This window comes from Typopeltis vanoorti, chromosome 5, assembly GCF_054136105.1.
Source record: "Typopeltis vanoorti isolate ZY-2024b chromosome 5, IOZ_Tvanoo_1.0, whole genome shotgun sequence".
Lineage (NCBI taxonomy): Eukaryota > Metazoa > Arthropoda > Arachnida > Uropygi > Thelyphonidae > Typopeltis > Typopeltis vanoorti.
The window spans coordinates 105,444,417-105,470,233 of NC_143553.1; the positions used below are offsets into that span (position 1 = coordinate 105,444,417).

A 25,817-nucleotide genomic window follows, 5' to 3' on the forward strand; every position below is an offset into this window, starting at 1 on the left:
TATATCTTGGTCTTCCTCTGGGTCGTTTTTCTGCCAACCTGGCAGAGAACACTTGCTTTGCAAATCTTTCCTCGCCCATTCTGTTTAAGTGACCATACCACCTGAGATTAGCTCTGCTAATGCATTCCTGGATGCTGACAATGTCAAGTTCTTTTCTAATATCCTCGTTTTTAATATAATATTGCCATCGATGTTATCTGTTCATGCCTCTAATCTTTCTCAGAATTCTCTTATCTGCGGTCTCTAGTCTTTGGTCAAGTGTTTTACTTCTGACCCAGCTGATCCATAAGTTAAAATTGGTTTGAATACTGTCTTGTATACAGCTAATTTAGTGTTCTGACTAATTTCTCTCTTATTCCATATGAATTGATTCAATTGACTTCCTACCACACCAGCCTTGTTGATTCTGTTGTCTATTTCCATATTTAATTTACCATCTTCACTAAAAATCGTGCCTAAGTAGCTGAAACGTTTTACTTGTTCCACAGGTTCTCCGTTCAAAACACAGTTGATATTTTCAATGATTCTACCTATTTTCATTGCCTTTGTCTTTTTATTGCTGACCTTCATACCATATCTATTACAACAGTTATTCAATTTAGTCAGGAAATCTTGCAAACTTGTAGCAGATTTATTTAGAAGTATAACATCGTCTGCATAAAACAAAGAGCTGACATCGACATTTCAATTCTGATATCATGTTTAATACCACTTTTCTTCATAATGTGATCATATAGATAAAGAATAACAGAGGGGATAATGTACATCCTTGTCTCACACCAGATTTAACATTAAACCATCTCCCTGTACTTCCTTCAATACTAACTGCTGACTTGCAACTCAAATAAAGACTAAGTATTGCTTGATATAATGCCATTGACACCATATAGCTGTAGGGTATTGAATAGCTTCTCTCTTGACACCTTGTCGTATGCCTTTTCCAGATCGACAAAACTTAAGTACAGATCTTTGTTATATTCCCATGCTTTCTCGACTATTTGTCGTAAAGTGAAGATCTGATCCTGACAGCCTCTATTTGACCTGAATCCAGCTTGTTCTTTACCAAGCATTTCTTCCACAATTCTTCTCAACTGTTTCTCAAGTATACTTGCATAGATCTTGCCAGGAACACTCAGTAGGGAAATACCTCTGTAATTCTCACATTCAGTTTTATTTCCCTTTGTATATATGGGTACTATGAGAGCTCTACTCCAATCATCAGGAATTCGTCCCTCTGTCCAGGCCTTCTGAACTATACAGTGCAGCCACTGTAAGACTTTTGTACCACCATACTTCAGCATTTCTGGGCGAATATCATCTACTCCTGTTGCCTTTCCACATTTCAAGCCTTTGATGGCTTTTTCTACTTCAAGTGTGGATATGTATTCCTGACTGTATGCCTGCTGTCATCACTGCCTGTTTCATTTAGCAGTTTTTCAAAGTATTTACTCCATACTTCAATGATATCTTTTTCTCCTGTTTTCATGTCACCTTTATCATCTCTAATTCCTTTTACAGCACTCTTTCCTACATTTCTAAGCTTCTTCCACAACCTCCAGAATATCTTACCACCTTCTTGATATTTATTTTCTATGTTCTTGCCAAAATTCTTCAATGACTTTTGTTTAGCTAGTTTTACACAGTGTTTAGCTTTCTTACATTTGTCTCTGTATTCTCTAAGAGCACAAGCTGACTTATTTGCCAGGAACTTTTGATATGCTTTCTTCTTTTCCTTCACTGCATCTTTAATTTCCTGTGTCCACCATGGAGTCCTTATTTTTCTATCCTTGCAGACAGACTCTCCACATGCCTCTCTGGCTGAATCAAGCAGGGTTTTCTTCAAGGTTTGCCACTGAATCTCCAAGGTTTGGTTCCTGTTCTCAAACTCTTTCATTTTTTCTTCAATAATCTTTGTGGATTTTAGTCTACAGTTCACATCTGAGAGCTACTCAACTTTTATTCGCTTTAAAACTTTTTTACATGTTATTCTTTTCAATATGAAATTCAATTTTATCCTGCTCAAGACTAAATAGTGATCGCTTCCAATTTCAAATCCTCTATACACTCCGATGTCTTGCACCAGGGTGAAAACATCACTATCAACAATAACACAGTCAGTGAGACTTCTTATTCCTTGCCTCTTCTCTAAATGTGAATTTGTGCACATTTTTATGTTGAAAGATGGTGTTAATATAACCAGTCCATGTCCTCAGAAGAAATCCAACAGGTATTTGCCATTATTATTAGCTTTGCTCTTTTCTCCAAATTTTCCCAAAATATTTTTGTATGTCTGACAATCACTTCCTACTCTGCTATTTAGATCCCCAACAAGGACCAACTTTTCCTTTTTCATTGTGTCAGTAGCTTTCTTTAGAACCTCAAAAAATTCCTCCGCTTCTACCTTAGTTGAGCCTTCTGTGGGAACCATAGGCACAAATAAGTCTCATTGTCCAGTTCCCCATTCTAATGTTTGCCCACATCATATGTATTAGCCTCATATTTAGTGTTGAATACTATGGCAACCCCTTCTTTTCCTTGATTGTCATTGCCTGAATATAACATTTTATATTTATTGCTCAGAAAGATCTCACCAGTTTTTGTCTCTTTTGTTTCAGTCACCCCTATTATATCAATCTGGTACTTATATAATTCCTCAGCTAGCTCTATTTCTTTGCCATTCAGGCTTCTTATGTTGATAGTACCGATCTTTAACTCTGGTGATGTTGAGTTGGGGTGTTTTTTCAGATTTGTTACAGTAGCTGACTTTTCGCTGTTCGCCCTGGTTCCCTGGCGAAAACAATGGGGCCTTGTTTAACTGGGCGACGCCTCAGCCGGCATGAAATTTTGTCATGTTGTACATTGGTTTAAGCCAATAAGAATACAGTTTGGTCAGCTAAATCCCAAATTGCCAGCCCATCCTTGTTCGTTCAGTATCCAGGTAGATACCCAACAGGGTGCAAATGAGAAGGTGAGGATTGGACATTAGGTCAGAAGCCCTGGTCGGTTCTCTGCATTCCTTTAAAGGCTATGTGGAGGTCTCCTCTCAGTTATACTGCTTGTAATGTATATATATATATATATATATATATATATTAAAAAAAACAACAAAAAAATCCCCCCCACCCCAAAAAAAAAAAAATTTAAAACATCTTTTCTACATCATCTCACTTATAATCACAGTATTAACTTGGCAATCTTCTGATCAAAGCAAATCCAAACCTGATTTTCTGTTTCTGACTGGACCTCAAATTGCACCTACAACAACCACAGCTCTGTGCTTTCTTTATATATATTAAAAAAAAAAAACTCACCCAAAAAATCCCCCCCCCCCCCCCCAAAAAAAAAACCCTTAAAAACATCTTTTTTATATCATCTCACTGATATTCACAGTATTAACTTGGCAATCTCCTGATCAAAGTAAATCCAAACCTGATTTTCTGTTTCTGACTGGACCTCAAATTGCACCTAAAAACCACAGGGCTGTGGTTATTGTAAGTGTGTTAGCCAAATTGTCCTTTTCTATCCAGAAAAGGGCCGAAAGATAATTTGGCTATTCATTTTAGAAATTATGGACTTTACAACCGTGTTATAAATAACTATTTTAATTTCCCGACGTTTCAACCATCATATTAAGTCATCATCTGGAGTATATACAAATATACAAGGACAAACTGAGGTACATTTCACACAGTAATTAATATTGAAAGAGGCTTAACATTTATCCCACATAACACACAGATAAAATAAGTTTATCTGCTATGCTGTTTTAAATTTATCTACCATCAACATTTTAAATATAAATCATTAGAAAACAATAACAAGCAACTTAATAAAACAGGAATTAACAGCGTTGAAATCATTAAAATCAAATCCGAACATCGTTATAACTATAGCCGATAAAGGAAGTGCTGCCGTTATTCTAACTGAACCACTTATTTAGAAAAAATGAATCTGCTAGTCTCAGACAATAGCACATACCAACTTGTGAAGTACTTTTGAAGATACGGTAAAAAAATTACTTCCACACTACGCTCGTTTCCCGAGAATTTACATTCTACCAAAGATACGCAAACAAAACACACTACTCCGGCCGATAGTCGAAGGTATAGACAGTCCGAATTATCACCTAGCCAAGAAATTAGCAGCAACACTCAAGGAGTTGGTAGGTCATTCTCCCTCCTATATCAGAAACACACACCACTTCATAAACATAATCAAAGACATTACATTAGAAAAAGATAATTTATTAGTCCGTTTTGACATCTCTGCCCTCTTTACGAATATCCCAATCAATGACACAATCCTTCTTTTACAGAACAAATTCCCTCTAGATATCACGGCGCTCTTTGCGCATGTATTACGTTCTGGTTATTATGTATGACAAGATGCTTTCTATCTACAAAAAGAAGGCACAGCCATTTGATCGCCATTATTATCCCCCCCCCCCCCCATTGCTAACTTTTATGTGGAATATTTTGAGCAGCATGCTCTAGATTCCTCTCCTTTAAAACCCAAAGTCTGGCTAAGATATGTTGATGATGGTGTCACGATCTGGCCCCATGGCTGCTAGACACTTTCCTTAGCCACCTGAACAAACAACACAAAACAAAAAAACAAAATAACAAAACAACAGTTCACAATTGAGATTGAAAAACAGAACACACTTCTGTTTCTAGATACACTTGTCACATGTCTTCTTTCTGGCAGTCTTTCCTTCACTGTTTACTGGAAACTGACACATACTGGCCAATATATACGCATAAACTCCTACTACTACCACCTAACACAAAAACTAGGTGTCATTAATACTCTAAAAAACAGATCTTAGAAGATCTGCTCCAATGAACAAGTGCTGAAAGATGAATTTAAAGTTACCAGCAATACTTTTCTAAAAAGTGGTTACAGCCAAAACACTATTAACAAAATTCTCTACAGAACCTCAATAAAAAAACAAATATACACCAGACTACAATAAAACTATAACCATTCCTTACATTAAAGGGACATCAGATAAAATAAACAGAAAACTACAGAAATACAACCTCAAAGCCATCTTTAAACCTCCTGCAAAATTAAAAATGCTTACTCAACTCATCCAAAGACCCACTCCCTCCGCTGGCCCACCCTGGAGTATACCGTATTTATTGAACCTGTAATCTACCATATATAGGGGAAACAAGACACACAATTCCTATCAGACAAAAGGAACATAAACGACACATTAAATATAATAACTATGGTGAAGCTGGCCTTTCTGATCATGCCCTGAACACTTTACATAGAATTGACTGGAAAAGCACCAGTTGTTTACATCACACCAAAACATGGTATGAATGTAAATTCAAGGAAGCCTGTGAAATTCTTATCAACCACCCTAATCTTAACAATAATGATGGTCTAAAAATCCCAAGCATATGGAAGGCACATATTCTACCCATGGAACCTTTCTCCCTAAGAGTTACCTATAAACAGGATTGTAGATATTAGAATCCAGAATCCTAAATCTAATATAACAATTGTAATGTTCAAAATAGGACATCATTGTCACTGTAAGAAAACTATCTATAAGAAAGAATGTTTCTCTCATGTTATCTTAAATAAAATATAGCTTTGATGTAGTTTCTAAATTATTAATTAATTTGTAAATTTATCTTTTTTTTTTTCCCACTAGAGGTCATGCCAGTAGAATAACCGGTGATCAGATCATTGTTTCTTTAGCTTACTGTGTGAAATGTAACTCAGCTTTTTCTTGTATATTTGTATATACTCCAGATCAGTGGTTCTTAACCTTTTCGAAGTCACGGAACACTTTTGATTATAAGAAAAATTTGAGGAACACCAAAAGCATTAGGATCATAAAACTAACAATAAAAATATGGATGGACTTGCCTTTTATAAAAAATTGAACTTATTTTAATACGTCGGCTTTTGCAGATTTCAGCTATTCTAATACATGATATAGCTATCCTCATCTCTTTGTCTATATTAGTAAGTCCTTCATGCTTTTTAGTTTTTATATTGGTTAATATTGAGAAACCGAGCTCACACAAATATAATGTTGAAAACTGTAACAAAATTTCAGTGTCCTTGTGGAGAGAGCTGGGTATTCGGCTTGGACAAAAATCCAAAATTCCTCAAGAGATATTTCGGAGAATTTCATTTTTAGAGTACGATCCTGTTGATAAGGTAACTAATTGTTCTTCTTCTTGTAACAAAAATTCACAACTCGATGTATTAACTGTGCCAAATGGATTTCGTATCCAGTCATAATTTTGTGTATTTAAGGAAGGAAAATAACTTGAAATCTTTTCTTTCAATATTATTAAATGTTCTGTAATAACAGAAATAATTCCCTCGACATTTTTGCAAAGGAAACATATCTACTGTATTTTTTTTTTTTTTTTTTTTTTATTCTGATATGCGGTTTTTCCAAAGAGAGACTTTTTTTTCTGAAAAGCTGACAATTTGTCAGTGGATATCAAAATATTTTCATTTTTCCTTTGGATACTCGTGTAAACGCTATTTAATTAATTAAAAATATCGGCTATAATATCACCAAATATCATCTTGAAGACATTTTACAAAGCATCTGTACCTTCATTTTGAAAAAAGTCAAATAATTCATTCTTAAGTTCTAAAATTCGGAATAGCACTTTACCCCTGGTTAACCATCTTATTTCAGTGTGCAAAAGCAAAGATTCGTGTTTGGCTCCCATAGATATGCATGCTTTTAAAGATCTTGACTTGATGTAATTTATGATATTTACAACTTGATGTAGTACAGGTTTTAATATTGGCGGTAATGTTTTTGAAAGATGTCATGTGACATCTTTCACCGGTGGAACACTTGTCACCAGTTCACAAAACACAAGTGTTCGGGGAACACCGGTTAATAACCACTGCTCTAGATGATGACCTTAATATGAAGGTCAAAACGTCGAGAAATTAAAATAGTTTTTATGACACAATTGTAAAGTCCATAATTTCTGAAATGAATGCTGATCACCGTGCAACACTAAAAGAAAGGACAATTTGGCTAATTGACAAGTCCTTTATCACAGAATTTTTCCATCTACTGTCTCACAGGTGGTCAGTTTCTGCATTCTCTCTTCTACAGATAATTTCATGAGTAGTAGACCTGTTATCCATCATGCCCCACATTACTGTTAGAATCTGCAATTACATGACAAAAACTATCAACTTCCAAGCCTGTTACTTCCATTCATCTTTCATTCCACATATTTCTATTCTGCTAGAATAGCCTTATGAACTATTTCTCAAAGGCTACAACTTCCATCTCTTCAAAAAGAACATCAACAGTTTTCTTACCTCCCCACATGTATTTGATTTGGTTTAGATTTTGCATTCTCTTGTGTGCAAGAGTGATATACATATATTAAAAAATGTTTTGGAGGTTGTTGAAATGAAGGAAAGAGTACTGAAAGCAGTAAGAGACAATGAAGATAACAAAAGGAACTGAAGATAAAGCTCTCCAGATATAGTGAGTAGTTACCAAAGATTGGTCAATGAGATAAGCAATGACCAAACAGCAATAGAAGATTTGATTTCAAAGACTTCTGCAATAGGATAACATAATAATGTTTAAGGCTTGTATTAATACCACATAGAACTAGTTAGCAGATGTTGAATAAAAAATGTTTTATTTAAACATAGTTGTTCATGAAACTCTAGTAATTTTGTGAACAACTATGGTTCACTTTATCAGGAGAAAATTGGGAAAAGGACAATTTGGCTAATTGACAAGTCCTTTATCACAGAATTTTTCCATCTACTGTCTCACAGGTGGTCAGTTTCTGCATTCTCTCTTCTACAGATAATTTCATGAGTAGTAGACCTGTTATCCATCATGCCCCACATTACTGTTAGAATCTGCAATTACATGACAAAAACTATCAACTTCCAAGCCTGTTACTTCCATTCATCTTTCATTCCACATATTTCTATTCTGCTAGAATAGCCTTATGAACTATTTCTCAAAGGCTACAACTTCCATCTCTTCAAAAAGAACATCAACAGTTTTCTTACCTCCCCACATGTATTTGATTTGGTTTAGATTTTGCATTCTCTTGTGTGCAAGAGTGATATACATATATTAAAAAATGTTTTGGAGGTTGTTGAAATGAAGGAAAGAGTACTGAAAGCAGTAAGAGACAATGAAGATAACAAAAGGAACTGAAGATAAAGCTCTCCAGATATAGTGAGTAGTTACCAAAGATTGGTCAATGAGATAAGCAATGACCAAACAGCAATAGAAGATTTGATTTCAAAGACTTCTGCAATAGGATAACATAATAATGTTTAAGGCTTGTATTAATACCACATAGAACTAGTTAGCAGATGTTGAATAAAAAATGTTTTATTTAAACATAGTTGTTCATGAAACTCTAGTAATTTTGTGAACAACTATGGTTCACTTTATCAGGAGAAAATTGGGAATTATATACACAGTTAAGCTACAAACAGATGATAACAACTGTATAAAATTATATATTTGGTTTAATCCTTTATTCAAGTGTAAGCAAACAAAGTTTGCACCTGAAGTATTTTCAGGACTGGGGCAACTCGTGGTAAAGGTGGTATAAGTTCTCAGAGAACTTATTAAACCTATTAAACCAAATATATAATTGGTAGCATAGCCAAGTGAAAAAACTTCCATCAACTGTATAAAATATTTAAATAAGGATGAACAGTGGAAAGCATGCATGTTCTATGGTGCATCCTTCTCCCCTTTATGTGAAGCAACTATTTGTGGTGGAGGGGACCTTCCAGTGATGGTACTAGTCATTTTCATTCTTATTCTTTTTCTATGCTTTTAATTCCATATTCTTTGCTCTATTTCTCTTGAGTCTTGTTTTACTATTCTATTATCCAAGCCACCACATCACTGGGATCTAACATGTTACCAATATGTTTGCCGTGCAGTGCAGTGCAACCCTTGAAGATCTGGAAAGGGGGAGGGGTTTTCCTGGTAATCTTACATTACTTTGGCTTCTGCTTCATCAGGATGGGTGTTCCTGGATGACCCAGTCAGGATCAGTTGAGTAGGCTTGCCTATAAGGGTTGGTGGTGTTGCAATAAATCTCTTTTCCCCATTATCCAGGGACTGTATCAAGGTTTGATGTGGTGCTGGTATTGCATACCTGTTATCCCTAGTGTTCCACTCCCATGCAGTCATTGCTTACCAGAGAGTAGGTGTTCATATGCATCTTCATGCTGGGTAGCAATCTCTGGTGCTGAATCAACCTCCCTTTGGGTATGAATAATTTTTCATCCTCCTGTTTATCGGGGGGGGGGGGGGGGTGGTACTCAAAAAGCCCCACTCAGGTTCAGAAACCATAAAATCATCAACAGAAAAACCAAAGTAAGAAAGAAATAAACATCAGAAGCTGCAATAAATAAACCAATGTTCTTAATCTTACACTCAACAGGTGAACGTTCAGTCAAAAAAATGTAGTCTTTTTTCATCCAGAAGTATTAGGAAAGGTTGACTGAATCTACAAAATCTGTAAAGAAACTGCATTCAGGAGATATTCTTATATCTCCTGAATCAGAAAAATCCACAATCAGAAAAATTACTCCATGCAACATCTGTGAGTACCAATTACAGTTATCCCCCTACCTCCCCACACAAAATTAAACTTTTTCTACAGGAGTAATATCACAGTGAGACCATCTTGATATTGTTAATGAAGAAATATGCTCTGAACTCCAGGACCAAGGAGGGACAGCCATAAGAAGAATCCTGATATATAGGGATGGGCATCTGGTTCCCATGAAGAACAGCATCCTTACCTTCAACAAACAAAAACTACCAATATTTGTGAAAAGAGAATATCTGAACTGTCTAGTAAGGCTTCTATATTCAGAACTCTTTATGGTGCTTTGAATGTCAGAAATATGGTCATTCTCAAATTACCTTTCATGCTCTATTGTATAAGCCAGATGTGACAGTTAAGATTATGAGAACAAAAACTGTAAGAGCAAAACACCAAAATGCTATAAATTAAAGTTGCCAAAAAATTTATATTATTGGTTTAATCCTTTATCCAAGTGTAAGCAAAGTTTGTGCACGAAGTATCATTACAACTGGGTCATCAGTTGCCTTGGTATTCCATAATGCAAAGCAACCCCCCCCCCCAGGGATGTGTATAATGCTATGCATTATGGGAAGGACCACTTCCCAGACCGGTTTCGACTTTTATTGAGGTCTCATTTGTTAGAGCCAGTCCCAGAAAAGATACCAAGTTGAAGTAATGAGACATCATATAGTTTCCATATACAAGTGGTGAATAGGTGTGTTGGTCACCTCATTACTACAATATTCTGGGCCAGAGATAGATGTTGAAAATTTTTTTGCTTGGTTTTATCAACAAAAAAACCAAAATTCTCTAATTGTGAGGGAGACCACCTGACATACTCCCAAGCATGCCAGAGATGTAACGACAAAACAGAGATACAGTAGCTTAAAAACAGAACCATGTATCACCTGTCAGGAGGTGAAAAGACAAGATACCTCTTTCAGTAGCAACAGCATCTGCTAAATGCTCTTACACTGAGAATGCAACTGAAAAGAAAATATCAGTCAGAACTTTGACATATATGTCAATCCTGACTTGCCTACTATCTCTTTAGAGTGAATTAAAGAGAAAGATCATGGACTCATTCCTGAAGACATAACAAAAATGGTCCCATTACACAAAATTTATCTCATTAAAAAGAGAGAGAGAGAGATCAGAGGCATTCCTCCAGACCCTTTATTAGATTGCCTGTCAATAAATGGCATGGATATTCCTGCTTTCCCTTTAGTAAGATAAAACAGATTAAACCAAGTGATCTAGAGGGAGTGGAATATTATTATGCCTTTGATATTTTTCCAGAAGAGGAAGAAATGATCTATACTGACTGTTCACAATTCACAAGAAAGGATATTATTATTATTACCATACCCTTTATTTTTTAATAGGTAATTTAAATTGGTACGGTAGTTTATAGGATAGTGCCTGCACAAACATCAGAGGAAGAGTTCTTGCACATGTGCTCGACAATAATCTCTCACTCTTAAACACGTTTCATGTGTTTAACAGGGAGAGATTATTGTCTTACTGTCTGCTCACCTTCCCTTTTTCCCACTGTTTAAGTGGGAAGTTGATGTCAACCTATTTGGGAACACTTTCCCATGATATCCACTTTTCTGCATAGGCAATCATAGACTACATCATGGATATCAGGTGGAAAATTGAGCCAGGCTAATGGTGCACGTTATCCTCATTAGCAGAATTCAGTTCTGTAATGGTCAGTTCATCTCCTATCAGATATTCAGCGAATCATGTAAGAGAATGTATTATACATACTGCCACAACTGCAATTCCTAAAACCAGTTTCCTTGTTTTTCCTAAGCAGCAGTAAATGGACATCACATTAGTCAAAGGAGCACAGAACAAAATCTTGGGATATTTTCCATAGATACCCCACAACAACAAACCTAATTGCTTTCAAATATGTTCAAGCCCAAGCAAGACACATTCATTATCAGAGATTTATTATGCCTGAAGATAGACCTAAGTTCAATTCTAGTAACCAACTAGAGGAACTTTTTCTAAGCCCTTCTTTTGACTGATTCTCAAGTTAGTCAATCCTTGGCATGAGCAAGTGGTTTCTTTCTCCTAGAAACTCGGGATTTTCATCTTGTAAAATCAAGAAAATCGACCATAGAACCCACACCATTTCAGACAATAACATATTGTGCTAGAGAGCACAAGATGGCAGCACTTTTTTGTTCTCATCACTGAATGCTGTTTAAAATTAGTAATAGTCTTGGGTTAGCTATCTCTTATTGGCTACTGGTGGAGATTAAACTGCCCACTCATTCTCCAAAAGTTAGGTATGGCTAAAATTGTCCTTACTTACTCCCTATAAAGGAGTAAAAGGCTTTAGCAGAAATTTAAAATGAGTTCCTGACTCCCTGGAGTCAGGAACTCATTGAGTGAGGCCACATACTACATGTAGCAGCTATCATACTTATTCTTGAATTCATTCACACTGTTTGCACTCACCACATCCAATGGCAATCTATTCCAATCATGCAACACCCTATATCTTGTGGAATGGGGAATATTTTCATAATTTTTTTCTAATCTGGAGACATTTCTTTCTTCGTGAAAGAGCTCTTTAGTGTATGCCCTTATTCTTATAAATGCTAAATTCCAGATATATTATTTTCATTCCTTTTTACTTTTGTGCATTAATGCTCATGTAGTCATGGTACCTTGATTTTACGAGGTGCTAATTTTTTTGTGCAACTTTGGGGGAGGGAGTAAAAATGGGGAGAGTTACCCATTGACTACATTGAATTCTTATTCTCCATTTCACAAAATGCATGCACACCTCTAGTATACAATAAATCGATTTCAATAACCAGGCTATAACAAAAAACATCATTAAATTTTGAAAGAAATCTGAAAAATTTTGTGATGAAAAGTTGAGAATCACACTGAAGATTAATAACTTCACTCTCCTTCCAGGAATATTGATAAAAAATGATTATATTTATGTATGTCTCTTTAAATGTGTATATACAAAAAAATTAAGAAATATTAGTAGTTTGATGCTAATTCTGTAATATGTTTAGTTAGCTTAATTCGGAGTATTTTTAATTAATAAAACCTTTTGTTTTAATAAGGAAGATATTGGGAATGCACTTGTTTATAGAATCATATAGAAATAATTGTTTATAGAATTATTAATAAGAATAAAGAGATCATATCTGCCAATTTTACTGTCAAGCATTTGACATGCTCAAGCATTTGAGCTGTCCTACTTTGGCCAAACAAGCAGGACAGCCAATGTCAGAATTACAGAACACAAGGACTACATCCGGTTCCACCAATACAGCCACTCTGGTCTTGCAGACCATGCTCTGGATACCCGCATAGAATAAGGTGGAAGAAAGCCATGATCATTCACCATAGTAAATACAAGTACGAAAGGCTTTTCATGGAATCAGCCTCAGCCTTAAGAAACAATCAAAACCTCAACAAATTTGGCTGCATGAGACTGCCTCAAATTTGGGAAACCTACATCAGAAGACCTCAGCCCAGTCGCCCAAGAATACCAACATTGCCCACTAGGGGGCACCAATAGGACTTTAGGAGAAAGAATAGCTTCCTGCTTCATCCTCATTTACTGTTTGCTGTGCCTGCGTGCAAGTGTCTTGCTCACAAGTTCCTGTTGAAAATGGCAACGTTACGTTGCCGAAATATTGGATTTGTATTAAAAAGTTATTTTAATGTATATCCTAGTCTACATTGTTATTTCCCTAAACTATTTAGTAATAATGCATAACCAATGTCTAAGCCTTTCCACTAGAAGCATTTGACATGTATTGAAATTATGTGACTCTTGATTCTTATTAAAGATTAATTCTCTAAATGAGTATTCTCAGTATCTCACTTATTTATTAATATTTAATCCTCAATTTATTCCTTATAAATCTTTTTTTTTTAATATAAATGAATTTTAAATGAATCGAGTGTGTTCTAACAAGAATAATGCATATTTCATTATTTGAATGCCATAAGATCAAGTGATTAGTCTTTTAGTTTAAATATTTCTGCTTAAATATCACTGATTTTTTTTTTATTAGGATGAAAACCTTCATGATGTGTTACAAATGCTTATGTCTTTAATGTCTGAACATCCAGCCTCTATGGTGCCAGCATTTGATGTGAAAAATGGAATTAGGTAAGGTTGTCCTTTATTTTCAGAATACTTGATTAGTCATTGTAGTTATCAATTATTTAAAATGTTATAAGATGAGATGATTTTAGCATATTTATTTTGAGAAGAATTTAGAATCATTTGAGCAGTCAACTGGTCACAGAATAATATTGACATATATTGATATTACAGTATAGAAAAGCTTATTGAGGGTACCTTTCTCCATCCAAAGAATGAAGTTATTCTCTAATGAAGGATTAGATTACTGCAGTTTTTATAATAATGGAATAAAAAGTTTCATAGATGTTATAAAGCTTTTATAGAATCCATGAAGGGTTGTAAACTTACAGCACATATCAGTTCATGGTTTACTAAATTAGATAATTTGGGAACCATGTTATAAAGATGAAACATGGAACTTCTCAAAGGCATTTTAGGCATTCATTTAGCAAGTAGTGGTCACACATTAGATATTAGAAGCATATTTCACCTGAAGAAGTAGATTGCCTATCTGCTCAGCTGAATAACATCTGCTCAGGATAGACAGTTTCATTTGCCCGATGTGAGATCATTACCTTGCTTATTGTGCTTATTGGAATCCTGAAATGGTTAAAAAAGTATGATGTTTGGTCTCTAGAGAAGGAGAACCATATTATCTGCCCTCTGCATACACACAGTACATGTAGTCTAGGTTTATGGCTGTGGGTTGGAAAGCAGAGACATTTGCTTCATCCAACCCACTCAACAATGCTCTTTACTACCATTTGATGAAGTGGAAAAGAGAAGAAAGTGAACATTAGTACATAATGAATTTAAGTTCATTTTGCAACAAACTTATTTAAAGTTGTGCATTAATAGAGAAAACAAATGTCATTGATTGCAGGATAAAAGTAGGGCATGTACTTTCTTGCTTTTAACCTTTTCAAATTGAATTTTTATATCTAAGTTGTAGTCAAAAGAAAGAGATCTTATAAAATACAAGTTTAGAATTAAGAGGAACATTCTACTGTGAATGTCAGTTGATCTCATAAGGAAGTAGCAGGAGTTTTCTCCCAAAACTAGGATGTCATACCACATCCCATCCCCTCAAACCACTGTAAAAATATGTAGTTGAAATACATAACAGACAAGATATATAATGACAGCTGAAAACTCCTGTGGCTGTTTTCCCAATATATGAAATTATTTGGTATATCCATGATACATTAATTTAATATTGAAGTTTCTTATTCTTAGGCTTGCTTCCTCAATATTAAAATTACATAATGTGCACTTAAAAGGTGTTCAGCAAATAAAGCATTAATGATATTATACAGATAGTAAAAATCTATTACAGATTGCATCCATTAAGACATAATGCTTTATGTTTTAATGGATGTTTGTTTTAATTTATTTAGCCTCTCTAACGAAATATAGCCACTTCAGTCTTTTTCCAGTTGAATACCTGTGTCTAGTAGAAATGGTGAAGGATGAGACTCAATTTAACAACTTCATGAAAATAATCTTGATGCTCTTGAAACATACCTACAATGCAAGGAGTGTTAAGGATTTTAAGATTCTATATGATAAATATGTTGTCAGTTGAATGAACTTCCCCACAACGAGTCCATCAACTCCATGGAGAGTGTAATAATAATAATAATATGAGAGGAACTGAAGAGCAAGAAATCCAGAGGAGAAAGCTGGTCCTTTCTCCTCTGGAGTGAAGTGGAGGGAGTGAAATTTGAGGATTTATTTGATGCAAAAGTCTTGATGAGCTTTTCAGACAAACCCTTGACAGACTGTAGAGTGTTGTCTTCTTGAAGAGAATGAGGATGCAAGGACCATTGCTGTCCATTGTTTATGAAATGGTGTCAGAGTTGTAACCATTAGAAAAAGTATCCTTAATAAATGATAGTTTTTGTTTCAGAAGAGAATCTGTTTAGCATAAAGAGGGTGTTTAACCACCATTTTGATAATGCCTAAATTCTAAGATGGGTGAAAGACGAATTCATATATCTCCCTGTAATAGTGTTTTTACTGTTAAACTAAAAACTGTCATTGAGTTATCTTAGGATCAGATTTTCTAGGAAAGGAAGACTTTAATTGAATTCTACTTCTAGAATAAATTCTTGGATGGTTAGAATTAAGATTGGGAAAGAAAAAAGAAGCATGTTGACAGTAAAGAGTTCCACATTGTCAACATATCATCAATGTAACAGAATTGCATTAAAGGCTTGGAAAATAATCAAATAATCAAAGTATTTTGTGTAATAGTTTTCTAGCATAGAAGAGATAATCAACATAACTCTTAGTTTGTTTCTCACAGCATTGTATTCATCTAAAATTTTATTTATTAATTCAGTTCTGTATTCTTTCTGAAGATGCACTAGTATGTGGGGTGATCATACAATAAAATGTTAACCTTCCCAAAATACTCATATTCTATATTATATTCTAGATTACAACAATACTATTTTCTAGATTACAACAGCACATTTATGTAACAAAGAAACTGGGAAAAATAACTATGTTCATTATGCTATGGACTTCCAAAAATTCACAAAGAGAATGCTCCTTTAATATCTATTAGTTGACTATTGGTTGTCCGATTTACAACCTTTCCAATTATGCATCTGGATTTCTTTCCTCCTTGATCAGTAATTCTCCAACATACATAAAAAAACTAAAGATTTCCTTTTTTCATTTTGATAAATTATGAAGACTACATCCATGTTAAGAATAATTACTTTAATCTCCCTATGTTTTGCCCTCCATATGAGGTCATCATCTGAATATTTCAAACACATTGTTTTGAGGATTATTTTTTTACAACTAACCTTTGGATCAGTTTTGATGTGGTTTAATTTTTACAAATATTCCTCTGACAAATACATTGCAATTGCTATATAACGATTTTTCTTCAGTTTTTTTTTTTTTTTTTTCACTCTGCAAATGCGTGAAACACACATGCTATTTAAAGACATACACAGGCTTCATGGCCTTAGTTGCTGTGGGCATAAATGCTACATAAATATTTTACCTGCAAAAACCTATACAAAGAACTACTGCTGGTTCTAGTATCTCTCCTACCTTACCAGACTATTATGTAGAATGGTTTTGACATGTTTATACTTACCACTCGCTCTTCTGAACCTTCAGTATGATTTTTTTATGTTGACATCTTTGCAGTTTAGAATTTTTCATTGTCATACCTTGATGTTTTTCTTCACATCATTGAATTGTGTCCTTTCAGGAATTAATTAGTAATATGCAGGTGATGCACAATATATAGCCTCTCCTGGCTTAGTAAGTCTCACCTTACTATGGAACTGACTTGGCTGGTAGAGGATGGACTGTTTCCACAAATGAGAATCTGGTGCGAAGTATCATTGCTTTAAAAGTATATCTTTCCTAGTTGTAAGAAAAATGTTATCTAGACCTCAAGATGATAGATGACTTTATCATTTGGTGAAACAACTCTGCCCTGCATATTCTCACATTGGAGGCATGAAGTGGGTATTACCGTATCTTGTCTCAAGAATAAGATCGGTTTCTGTTCCCTCCTTTTCTTCATTCAAGTAGTGCAGATGATGGCCTTGCTTGAGTGTGCTTTTCACGCTATAATTAACCACCTAGCAGTCTACAGTAGTAAAGTAGGTTGGCTGCCAATAGCATACATGACTGGAACTCATTAGTTAGTGATCAGCTGGTAAATAATCTTGCTATAATTAACCTGCCAGAGCAAGTTGTGACTGCAGGGAATCAAAGTATAACAACATTTGGTGGGGGGGGGCACTGTGGACCATGCTTAGATCTGGGTCTGAGGACTGGGAGTTGTGCACACAAGGCTTTCATCCCTAATCATATGTCCCTGATTTATAAGTTTAATATTCCACTATCATGGATGGCAGCATAACAAATTATAGTTTCATTGCAGTTAAAATCTCCCACAAAATCCAATAATAAAATATCAAAAACGCAACAAGAAATTGCAAATAAACAATATATCTCTGAAAATACAACATAATTTCATATATATCAGTGGCATCCCATCCCCATTTCATGTGGTGTCAGGGCAAAATTCAAATTATGCATTTTGGGATTAATAGATTACAAGCTGTGTATCACATTGATGATACTGTATTCCAGGAAATAGATGAAGCTAGAGATTTAGAGGTGGTGGTAGACAGAGAGTTAAAGTTTAGAAGACATATTGCTAAGGTAGCCCATAAGATTACTTGGTTATTAAATAACACATTAACATGTAGAGATAAAGAGGTTGTTATTCCTCTTTATAAGGCCTTGATATGTCCACATCTGGATTACTGTGCTAAAGTCTGGTCCCCTGGGTTTCTTGGGGGATGAGGAAGTGGTGGAGAGGATTTAGAGGCGAGTGACCAAAATGGTGATTGGCCTGTGGAATGTTCCCTATGAGAATAGATTGAAGGTGTGTGAATTGCAGAAGTTGGTTGATAGGAGAAAAAGAGGGGATATGATAGAAACATTTAATTTGCTTAAAGGGTTTAAAAGGATAGATGCAGGGGAAATGTTTCAGCACATGGCTAGAGAGACCAGAACAAGGGTTGAATAAAGGGTTGAATGTGTTTAGTGGGAGTGTGAGAACTAGATTTTTTGCTTGGAGAGTTGTGAATGAGAGGAATGGCTTGCCAATGTTAGTCGTGAGTGTTTTGTCGGTTAATGGTTTAAGGAGAACTATGCTAGATTGGGACTCCCCCCCCCCAATGATTTTTCAGGCTCCATGGAGGTTTGCATATTATAATAATAATAACATAGGGATCCAGGAGCTCTTCTCTATAAGTTGGTGTATTCAGTGTTCTGCTAGGGAACACATACAGTTGGTTTGATTTTTTTTTTAGAGCACAAAGACATCAAACGTCACACTGCACCAGGACGCAGGTCACGTTAGTACATATGGTAATTGGTTAATAGGACAATCACGAATATTTGTGCCCTTTGCATGATTCGAACCTGCAGCCTCTTGATTGGAGAGTAGATACGCTAACCACCAGGCTAACTAGGTCAGCCATACAGGTTAATGTGTCCATCCAGTGATGAATCAGTTGACATGGAGCCTGACTCATTTCAAACCTTCTCTCCTGTGATGTGAAGATAGGAGCATGCAAACTACTAGTTACCTAGCATATAGACTACCGTTTCAATTTCATGAAGCCTTCTGCACACTGGAAACAGATACCAATGTTCCTGTAGCTGACATGAGGTCAGATTGTAGCTGATTTGAGATAGTGCTCCAGTTTCAACAAGCAGGTAATCAGAAAAATACTCAGTAGCCACCTGAAGAACTTTGATAGTAATAAATCCCCTAGTCCAGATAGTATTTTTGCAGTTGTGCTAAAAGGTGATGTGCCAGAATTAACATCCACCCTGTATTTGATATTTCCAAGGCATTTGATCAAATGTAGCATTTTGCCTTTCTTACCAGGCTACCATCTTGATGGTATTCCTCTTTCCCTTTTTGAGTAGGTTACCAGCTTCTTCTGGGTTCTTCATTGCATGCCATGGTGGATGTTTTCTGCTCATCAGAATGAGTTCAATTGAAGATGGGTCCAATATATAGTAGTAGAAGGAATGAATGAAGAGAGAGAAAAATTTTGCTCTGTGAATTTGGAATAGAACCATACTAAGCTTCAAACACATGCTGCATGTGTTTGAACAGATTTGGAAGAAAACAGGGAAATTGTCAATGCCAGCTCTAATGAACATTGGTCATGGAATTCTGGTGTACATTGGCTATTCATAAATGTATTTTTAAGGAAGTTACATCATGGACTGAATATTAATTATAATAAATGTAATTAATATTTCCGATACCTTGGCAAAGTCCAATTGTCATCATCAGGGAACACAGTATGATATGATATGTGCATGCAGGCACTACACTAGGTAAATGAGGCTGAAGTATGGCAACCAAAGATCATCCTAAAGTCCTATATAGTGTCCCTTAGTGGGCTAAAGGATGAGTGTTTCCTATATTTGGTTCAGTTTCTTAAGGCTGAGGTCAATTCTTGAAATAGTCTCTTATTTATATTTGCTGTGGTGGAGTAGAGTTGCCTTCTTCCAGCATATTCTATAGTTGGTATTCAGAGCATGGTCATAAGCCATGAGTTGCAATAGCTGCGGGAACTAGATGTAGTCCTTGTGTTCAGCAATTCTGATGTTGGCTGTCCTACCTGTTTGATAGTTAGCACAGTTTACAACTGCAAGAAATAAACACCTGGGAGGTCCAGGGACTAAGAGCCAGTCTTTTCAGTCATAAGGAATTTTTATATGGTCTGTAAAGTGGGGTTGTAAGACTATTAAATTTATTTATTTATTTATTTTATTTTTTTAAAGATTTTTGCTGATTTTTAAGATTCACCTTAGATATATGGAATTGTGATAAATTTGATGTAGTCTCTGTTTTGTGTGTGGCGGGAGGGGGGGGGGGATTAGAGTTTTAATATTTTTGGATTTGGGGGACATTGTAGCCAGCATGGAGAATGTGGTTAAGTTCAGTATTGAAGGAACTATTATCAGAAATAATTAATTTTGCCCTGTTATATAGGTATTGCTATATAACAGGACTCCAGGCTTACCTTTGGTTAATGCTTCAGCCTTATTTAGTCTAGTACCTGCATATTGTATTGTGCCATGTTCCCTGATGATGGCAGTTTGAATTTGCTGAAATATTGGAAGTATTAATTAAATTTACTATAATTAATATTCAGTCTGCATTGTAATTTCCTTAAAAAATGCTATTCGTGGAAGGATTTATAGAAAATGCATTTAGCAGAAGTTGAACTTCAGCATGTAATTAATTTTCTTTTCTGTGTAGAGTGTTTTTAGGGAACTCTCAGGGGTGGCATTCACTGGAATGCCGCCCCTGAGAGCTCCCTAAAACAGTACCCAGTGATTGGGTGGATTTGTGATCTTTTTTTTTCCTTTTTTCTTTTTAATTCCCATATAAAAGGTATTAGAACCTACATCACATCAGCGCCATGTGTGGGATGCAGGTAAGGATCAAGAAAGAAGAAGAAACTTAAAATTTTTTTTGTGAAGAGCTGGTGGTTGTAATTGTTACAAAACACATTACGTGGAGAGCTGTTCAAGAGGACACAGGTAGATAAAATAAATGAGGAATAGGGTTTGATGTGTTTGCAGTTGTACTGAAAAGGGATGCTGGCCAGCAGCTAATCTTGTGTTAACAGGTCTGATAGAAATCAGAGGAATGATGTTTGTCAGTTCACTGGAACAGTGACTATGGATATACCTGTAGAAGAAATGCAGAGGTGAAATGGTGTGCCTGTGAGGGACTGGTCATCTATGAGCCAAATTGCTCTCTTTTAGACAGCATCAAGAATTTTTAGAGAGATTTTAGGTACACCACCCCAAATGTGTGTACAGTATTCTATAGATATGTTTGGCATTTGTATAAGGTTAGGAGTTGGGTAGGTGTGAAATAGCATCTTGAGCCGAAAAAAATGCCTACTTTTTTAGATGCCAAGGAAGATATTGATGTGATTTGTTTATTCATTAGAAGGTTTAATGGAATAAAAACAGCACAAATAAATAATTAAACACACATTTCATTGATCCTATATTTAGTCTCAGTTACTGAGACATTATCAGGGAAACAATATTAAAATTGTATAAACACACACAAAATTGCACAAAACAATAAGTGGAAAAGATTAGACTGAAAGCCTAAAGTCCTATGAGGAGGTATCCTCTATAGATACTGCTGGCTGGCCTTAGTTGTTGAACTGGAGGCCTAAGAATCAGCAGCATATTCAACAAACCAATTGAATCTTAATAAATATGTTGTATTAAATAAACTTCCCAAGATTTGGGAAACTTTATCTTATCCCATCATATCCTTCACCTTCCCCCAAGAAATTTCTATCTTTCACCTCTCTCCCAAAGAATTTTCTTCCCACCCTTAAAAAACCAAAGTTTAAAATTCACACGCCTCTTGCCTCACTGATAATTCTCCCACATCTTTCTACCCCCCCCCCCCCCATGCTGGATACTGCTGAATAAGAAGACAACCAGCAACATCCTACAAAGGAGTGTCCGAATTATTCTTCCTGTATATATATATTCTTCATATATCTGTCTTTAAAACATCAGTAATACCCCTAAAAAGTGAGTAAAAAGCCAATGACATTATAAAAAAGGGGGTACTCCTAAAAAAATAGGCTAAATAGCCATAAAAATAATATTTGATTCTTGCCTCCAGTCTAACAGCTAAGGCTAGCCAACAGCACCCATAGAGGATGCCCCTAATAGGACTTGAGGCTTTCAGTCTAATCTTTTCCCCTTTTAGTATATTTAGTTTATTTAATACACCATATTTATTAAGATTAGGTTGGTTTATTAAATCTGCTGATGATTCTTAAGCCTTCAGTCCAACAACTAAGGCTAACCAGCAGTATCCATAGAGGATACTCCTCATAGAACTTTAGGCTTTCAGTCTAATATTTTCCATTATTTGTTTTGTGCAATTTTGTGTGTGTTTTAACAACTTTAATATTATTTCCCTGTCAATGTCTCAGTAACTAAGACAAAATATAGGCTTGATTAAATATGTTTTGTTATTTATTTCTGCTATTTTTATTCCATTAAACCTTCTAATGAGTTCAAACCAGCACGCAAGTATAAATAGTCGAGTCATGTGTTTATGCTAGGAAAGGCTGGAGGTAATTGTTAGTCCAAAGAGAGAGAGATCTGATCTTGTCTGGGTATTTGTCTAGCACTGACAGTAAGGAATAGATGTGTATAGAGCTAATAGCCATTCAGAGGTAAATTAATGCTTTGAGCAAAAGAGGAAACCTAATTTTTTGGATGTTGTGGAGGTGATATTTGAAATGTGTTTATGCCAAGAGAAATTTGAAGTTAGAGTAATCCCAAGAAGAGGAATTTCCTCTTGTCTTACAATTTGAGCATTGTCAAAAGTAAGACTTGAAGAATAGAGGTTGTTTTCCTGAGAAATGAAACAAGATTCAATTTTATTAGCATTGGATTTAATGTGATTACCTGAATCACATTGAAGAGTGATTTAGAAATAGGAATTTTGAATTGCAGAAAAGTTGATATTCTGGAAGTAATGGTGATTTTGTGTAGTGCAGGGCTTATCACATGTGACAGAGGAATGCAGTATACTCTCTAATCAACAAAACTGTATATTGGATTTGCAGTCAAATATAGAGGACCAGACTAGGTAAAAGAACAGAACCTTATGGAATTGAGAATAAAGATCCATTTAGCATACTCATAATGTGGTATCCAGACAGAACTTGACATACTACATGATGGGAGCCAACCTAATAACATATTACAAAATAGTCCTATGTGTATGGACAGATAGTTAAGTAGAAAGAAGGACACTTTTCAGTGTGATTTTGAAGAAAACCATGTGTGCTATAAAAAAAAAAAAAAGAGATAGATGGAATGAAAGAGTCAAAGGTTTAAGGCTAGGTAACTTGGAGAAGGATGATATAGCTTTTAAGAAATGTGGAGGATAGACCAGGTCTTCTAATCTAATGCTCTGTGGCACACTCAAGTAAGTATCCATCAAGAAAAGTATCCACCTGGATGATGATGATGTGTGAAGATGGTCTTGCAGCTTTGGATTTAGCCAACTAAGTTGTATTCTGCATTCACTTAAAACCAAACACAAGATGATCATGAACATGACAAAATGTTATACTAGGTTGGGTATCACTTGGTTTAAAGGAGGCCTTTCTGTTTTTGTCAGGAAATCAGGACAAATCAGATATTAGAACTGAACTTCAGCAGAATGGAATATAGACACCACCACCAGTATAAATAGTATCAATAGAAACGAAGTCAAAATGGTAAAAGAACTAGAGAAACACCACATCAAAATAATTGGTGTTCCTGAGATGAACTAAAACACACACAAGGTTTTTCTAAATAAATATGGGGTATTATATTTGGACAGTAGCGATTAAGGAAAGAAAGGAATAGCTATAGCATGCAACACAAATATAAACTTCTTGGCAGGCAGTTTCTAGTGAAGTAATGTGGGCAAATTTCAAGATGGCGAATTGGACAATGAACTTATTTGTACCATTGGTCCCACAGATAGTTCTGCTGAGGAGAGAGTTTTTTGTAAGTCATTTGAACCTATGATCCCACAGGAGGTTTTGTTAAGGATGAAGTGGAAGAATTTTTTAAGATATTACAGAAAGCAGTTGACTTAAGAAAGGGGAAAAGGCTTGAGTGATCTAAATAGTAGAATAGAAAATGAATCTCAGATATATGTTTTGAAAAATTTTAAGAAAAAGGCAGTGCTAATAATAATGGTAATTAACTGCTAGATTTCTTTTCAGGACAGATGAACTAGTCATCATTAATACCATGTTCCAACATAAAATATATATAAAGTTGTGTGCACCTTTATTGTTGGAAAGTGAAGATGTACGTAAATCCATGTGGATTTATGCATCTCCATATGAAGACTTAAAAAATAAGTCTTATTGATTGTTATTGCTGATAGTGATATTTCCAAGCTGGTTAAGAATATAAGAGTAGATAAGGGATTTAAAATTAGAAATCATCCTCAATTAGTTTGAAGCAGGATAAAAATAAATATTGTAGTAAAAAAATGTGCAAGAAGTTTTGGGAAAAAAAAAAAATCAAAGTTGAGCGGCTTTCAGAGGTGAATTTGTCTCATATATACAAATATTCAAGTGGGGGAAAAAAAGTTTGAAAATGAAAATTCAACACTGAAGATTGGAGACTTGTTTTATTTCTCATTTTACAATTAAAATCCTTTTCTTGTATTCATTTCTAACTTGTGATTTATAACGTAAATATGTATTATGTTTACTACTTTTGGAAGAACACTGGCAAACAAACTAAAGAAAATATTGATTCACTAGAGACGTATGTGGTGAAGTTACTGCAAATTCTGAACTTCATGATGGACTCAAGCAGTTAAAAGGAAAAAAGGAAATCCATGAAAAGAAAAAAAAAATGTATTAAAAGTTCCTATCATGTAAATCAACATATCCTTAGAAAGTTTTGGTTATACTATAAGTTATACTTGGTTATACTATAAGTTAAAGATGCAAAGAAATTATTATATATTCTTGGATTTATACTTGATCCAAGTGTTGGCAAACAAAGTTTGTGCATTAAGTAATGCACAAACTTCATGACTGGGCTACTTGTATATAGAGGCTAATGACTTCACATCACTTGCCTTAGTATCCCATAATGAAAGGCACATATATTTACAGACATGTATAATGCTATGCATTATGGAAAGGGCCACCACCCAGACCAGTTTTGACCTTTATTGCTGTTAAAAAAATAAAAGGATGCGCATCATAGGACAAGAGAGCTAGTATAGGGGTGCAATAGACTCTGATAGTATTAGGAGGAAGAAAAGACAGACAGATAGTATGAGAGATAGAAAAGTGGCCTCAGCTCTTTTATATCATCATATAGCCAAAGGCTATCAGTTTTCCCTTTTCACCAGTCTCATGCAAATCAATAACCAAAAGACCAATTGAAACTAAGCTCAAAGATGACTGATACCCAGGTAGATAGCCTTATCTGAGTTGACTATCTCTGCCTGGGATTGCTCTCCAGTCATTCCTGCAATTGATCATAAGCCTACATTGAATTAAGAGGATGGAACCATTTAAAAAACCTCTCATAGTAAAAAGAGACAGAATTTTATCTCCCCCTAGTGAGTACTGCATAATGTGGGTGGTCTATGCCACCTAGCCAAAAATTTGATATCTCCTAGAATGCTTCTTTCTAAATACAAAAATTGTCTGACTGAACAATAAAATTTCCACAGTACAATATTATAAAGCATTTACATGTCATATTGTGGTTTTCAAATCCATGTTTCTTTCTAACCTTCTGTAAATGGTATTTTAATTCATTAATTATAAAAATCAAAATTCTTTTCCCATTGCTGACAGGTGGTGGGTACTGCAAAAAAAAATAAGAACCTGTTCTGTTGTAACAGAACAGGTTCTTTGCCCAACACATTACATAATCTGTTCCAAATACGCAAGGCAAGAGGGGAAGCTGTAAAA

At 35.1% G+C, this 25,817-nt stretch overlaps 1 protein-coding gene across 1 annotated transcript in view; it reads left to right on the forward strand.

The window, feature by feature from the left end:
- rg (A kinase anchor protein rugose) overlaps positions 1 to 25,817 on the forward strand; it is a 1,380,990-nt gene that overhangs the window by 373,466 nt on the left and 981,707 nt on the right. Inside the window, exon 18 of the mRNA XM_090393458.1 lies at positions 13,664 to 13,761. Within this exon, the coding sequence (XP_090249584.1) occupies positions 13,664 to 13,761 (98 nt within the window). The remainder of the gene's footprint in view (positions 1 to 13,663; positions 13,762 to 25,817) is intronic.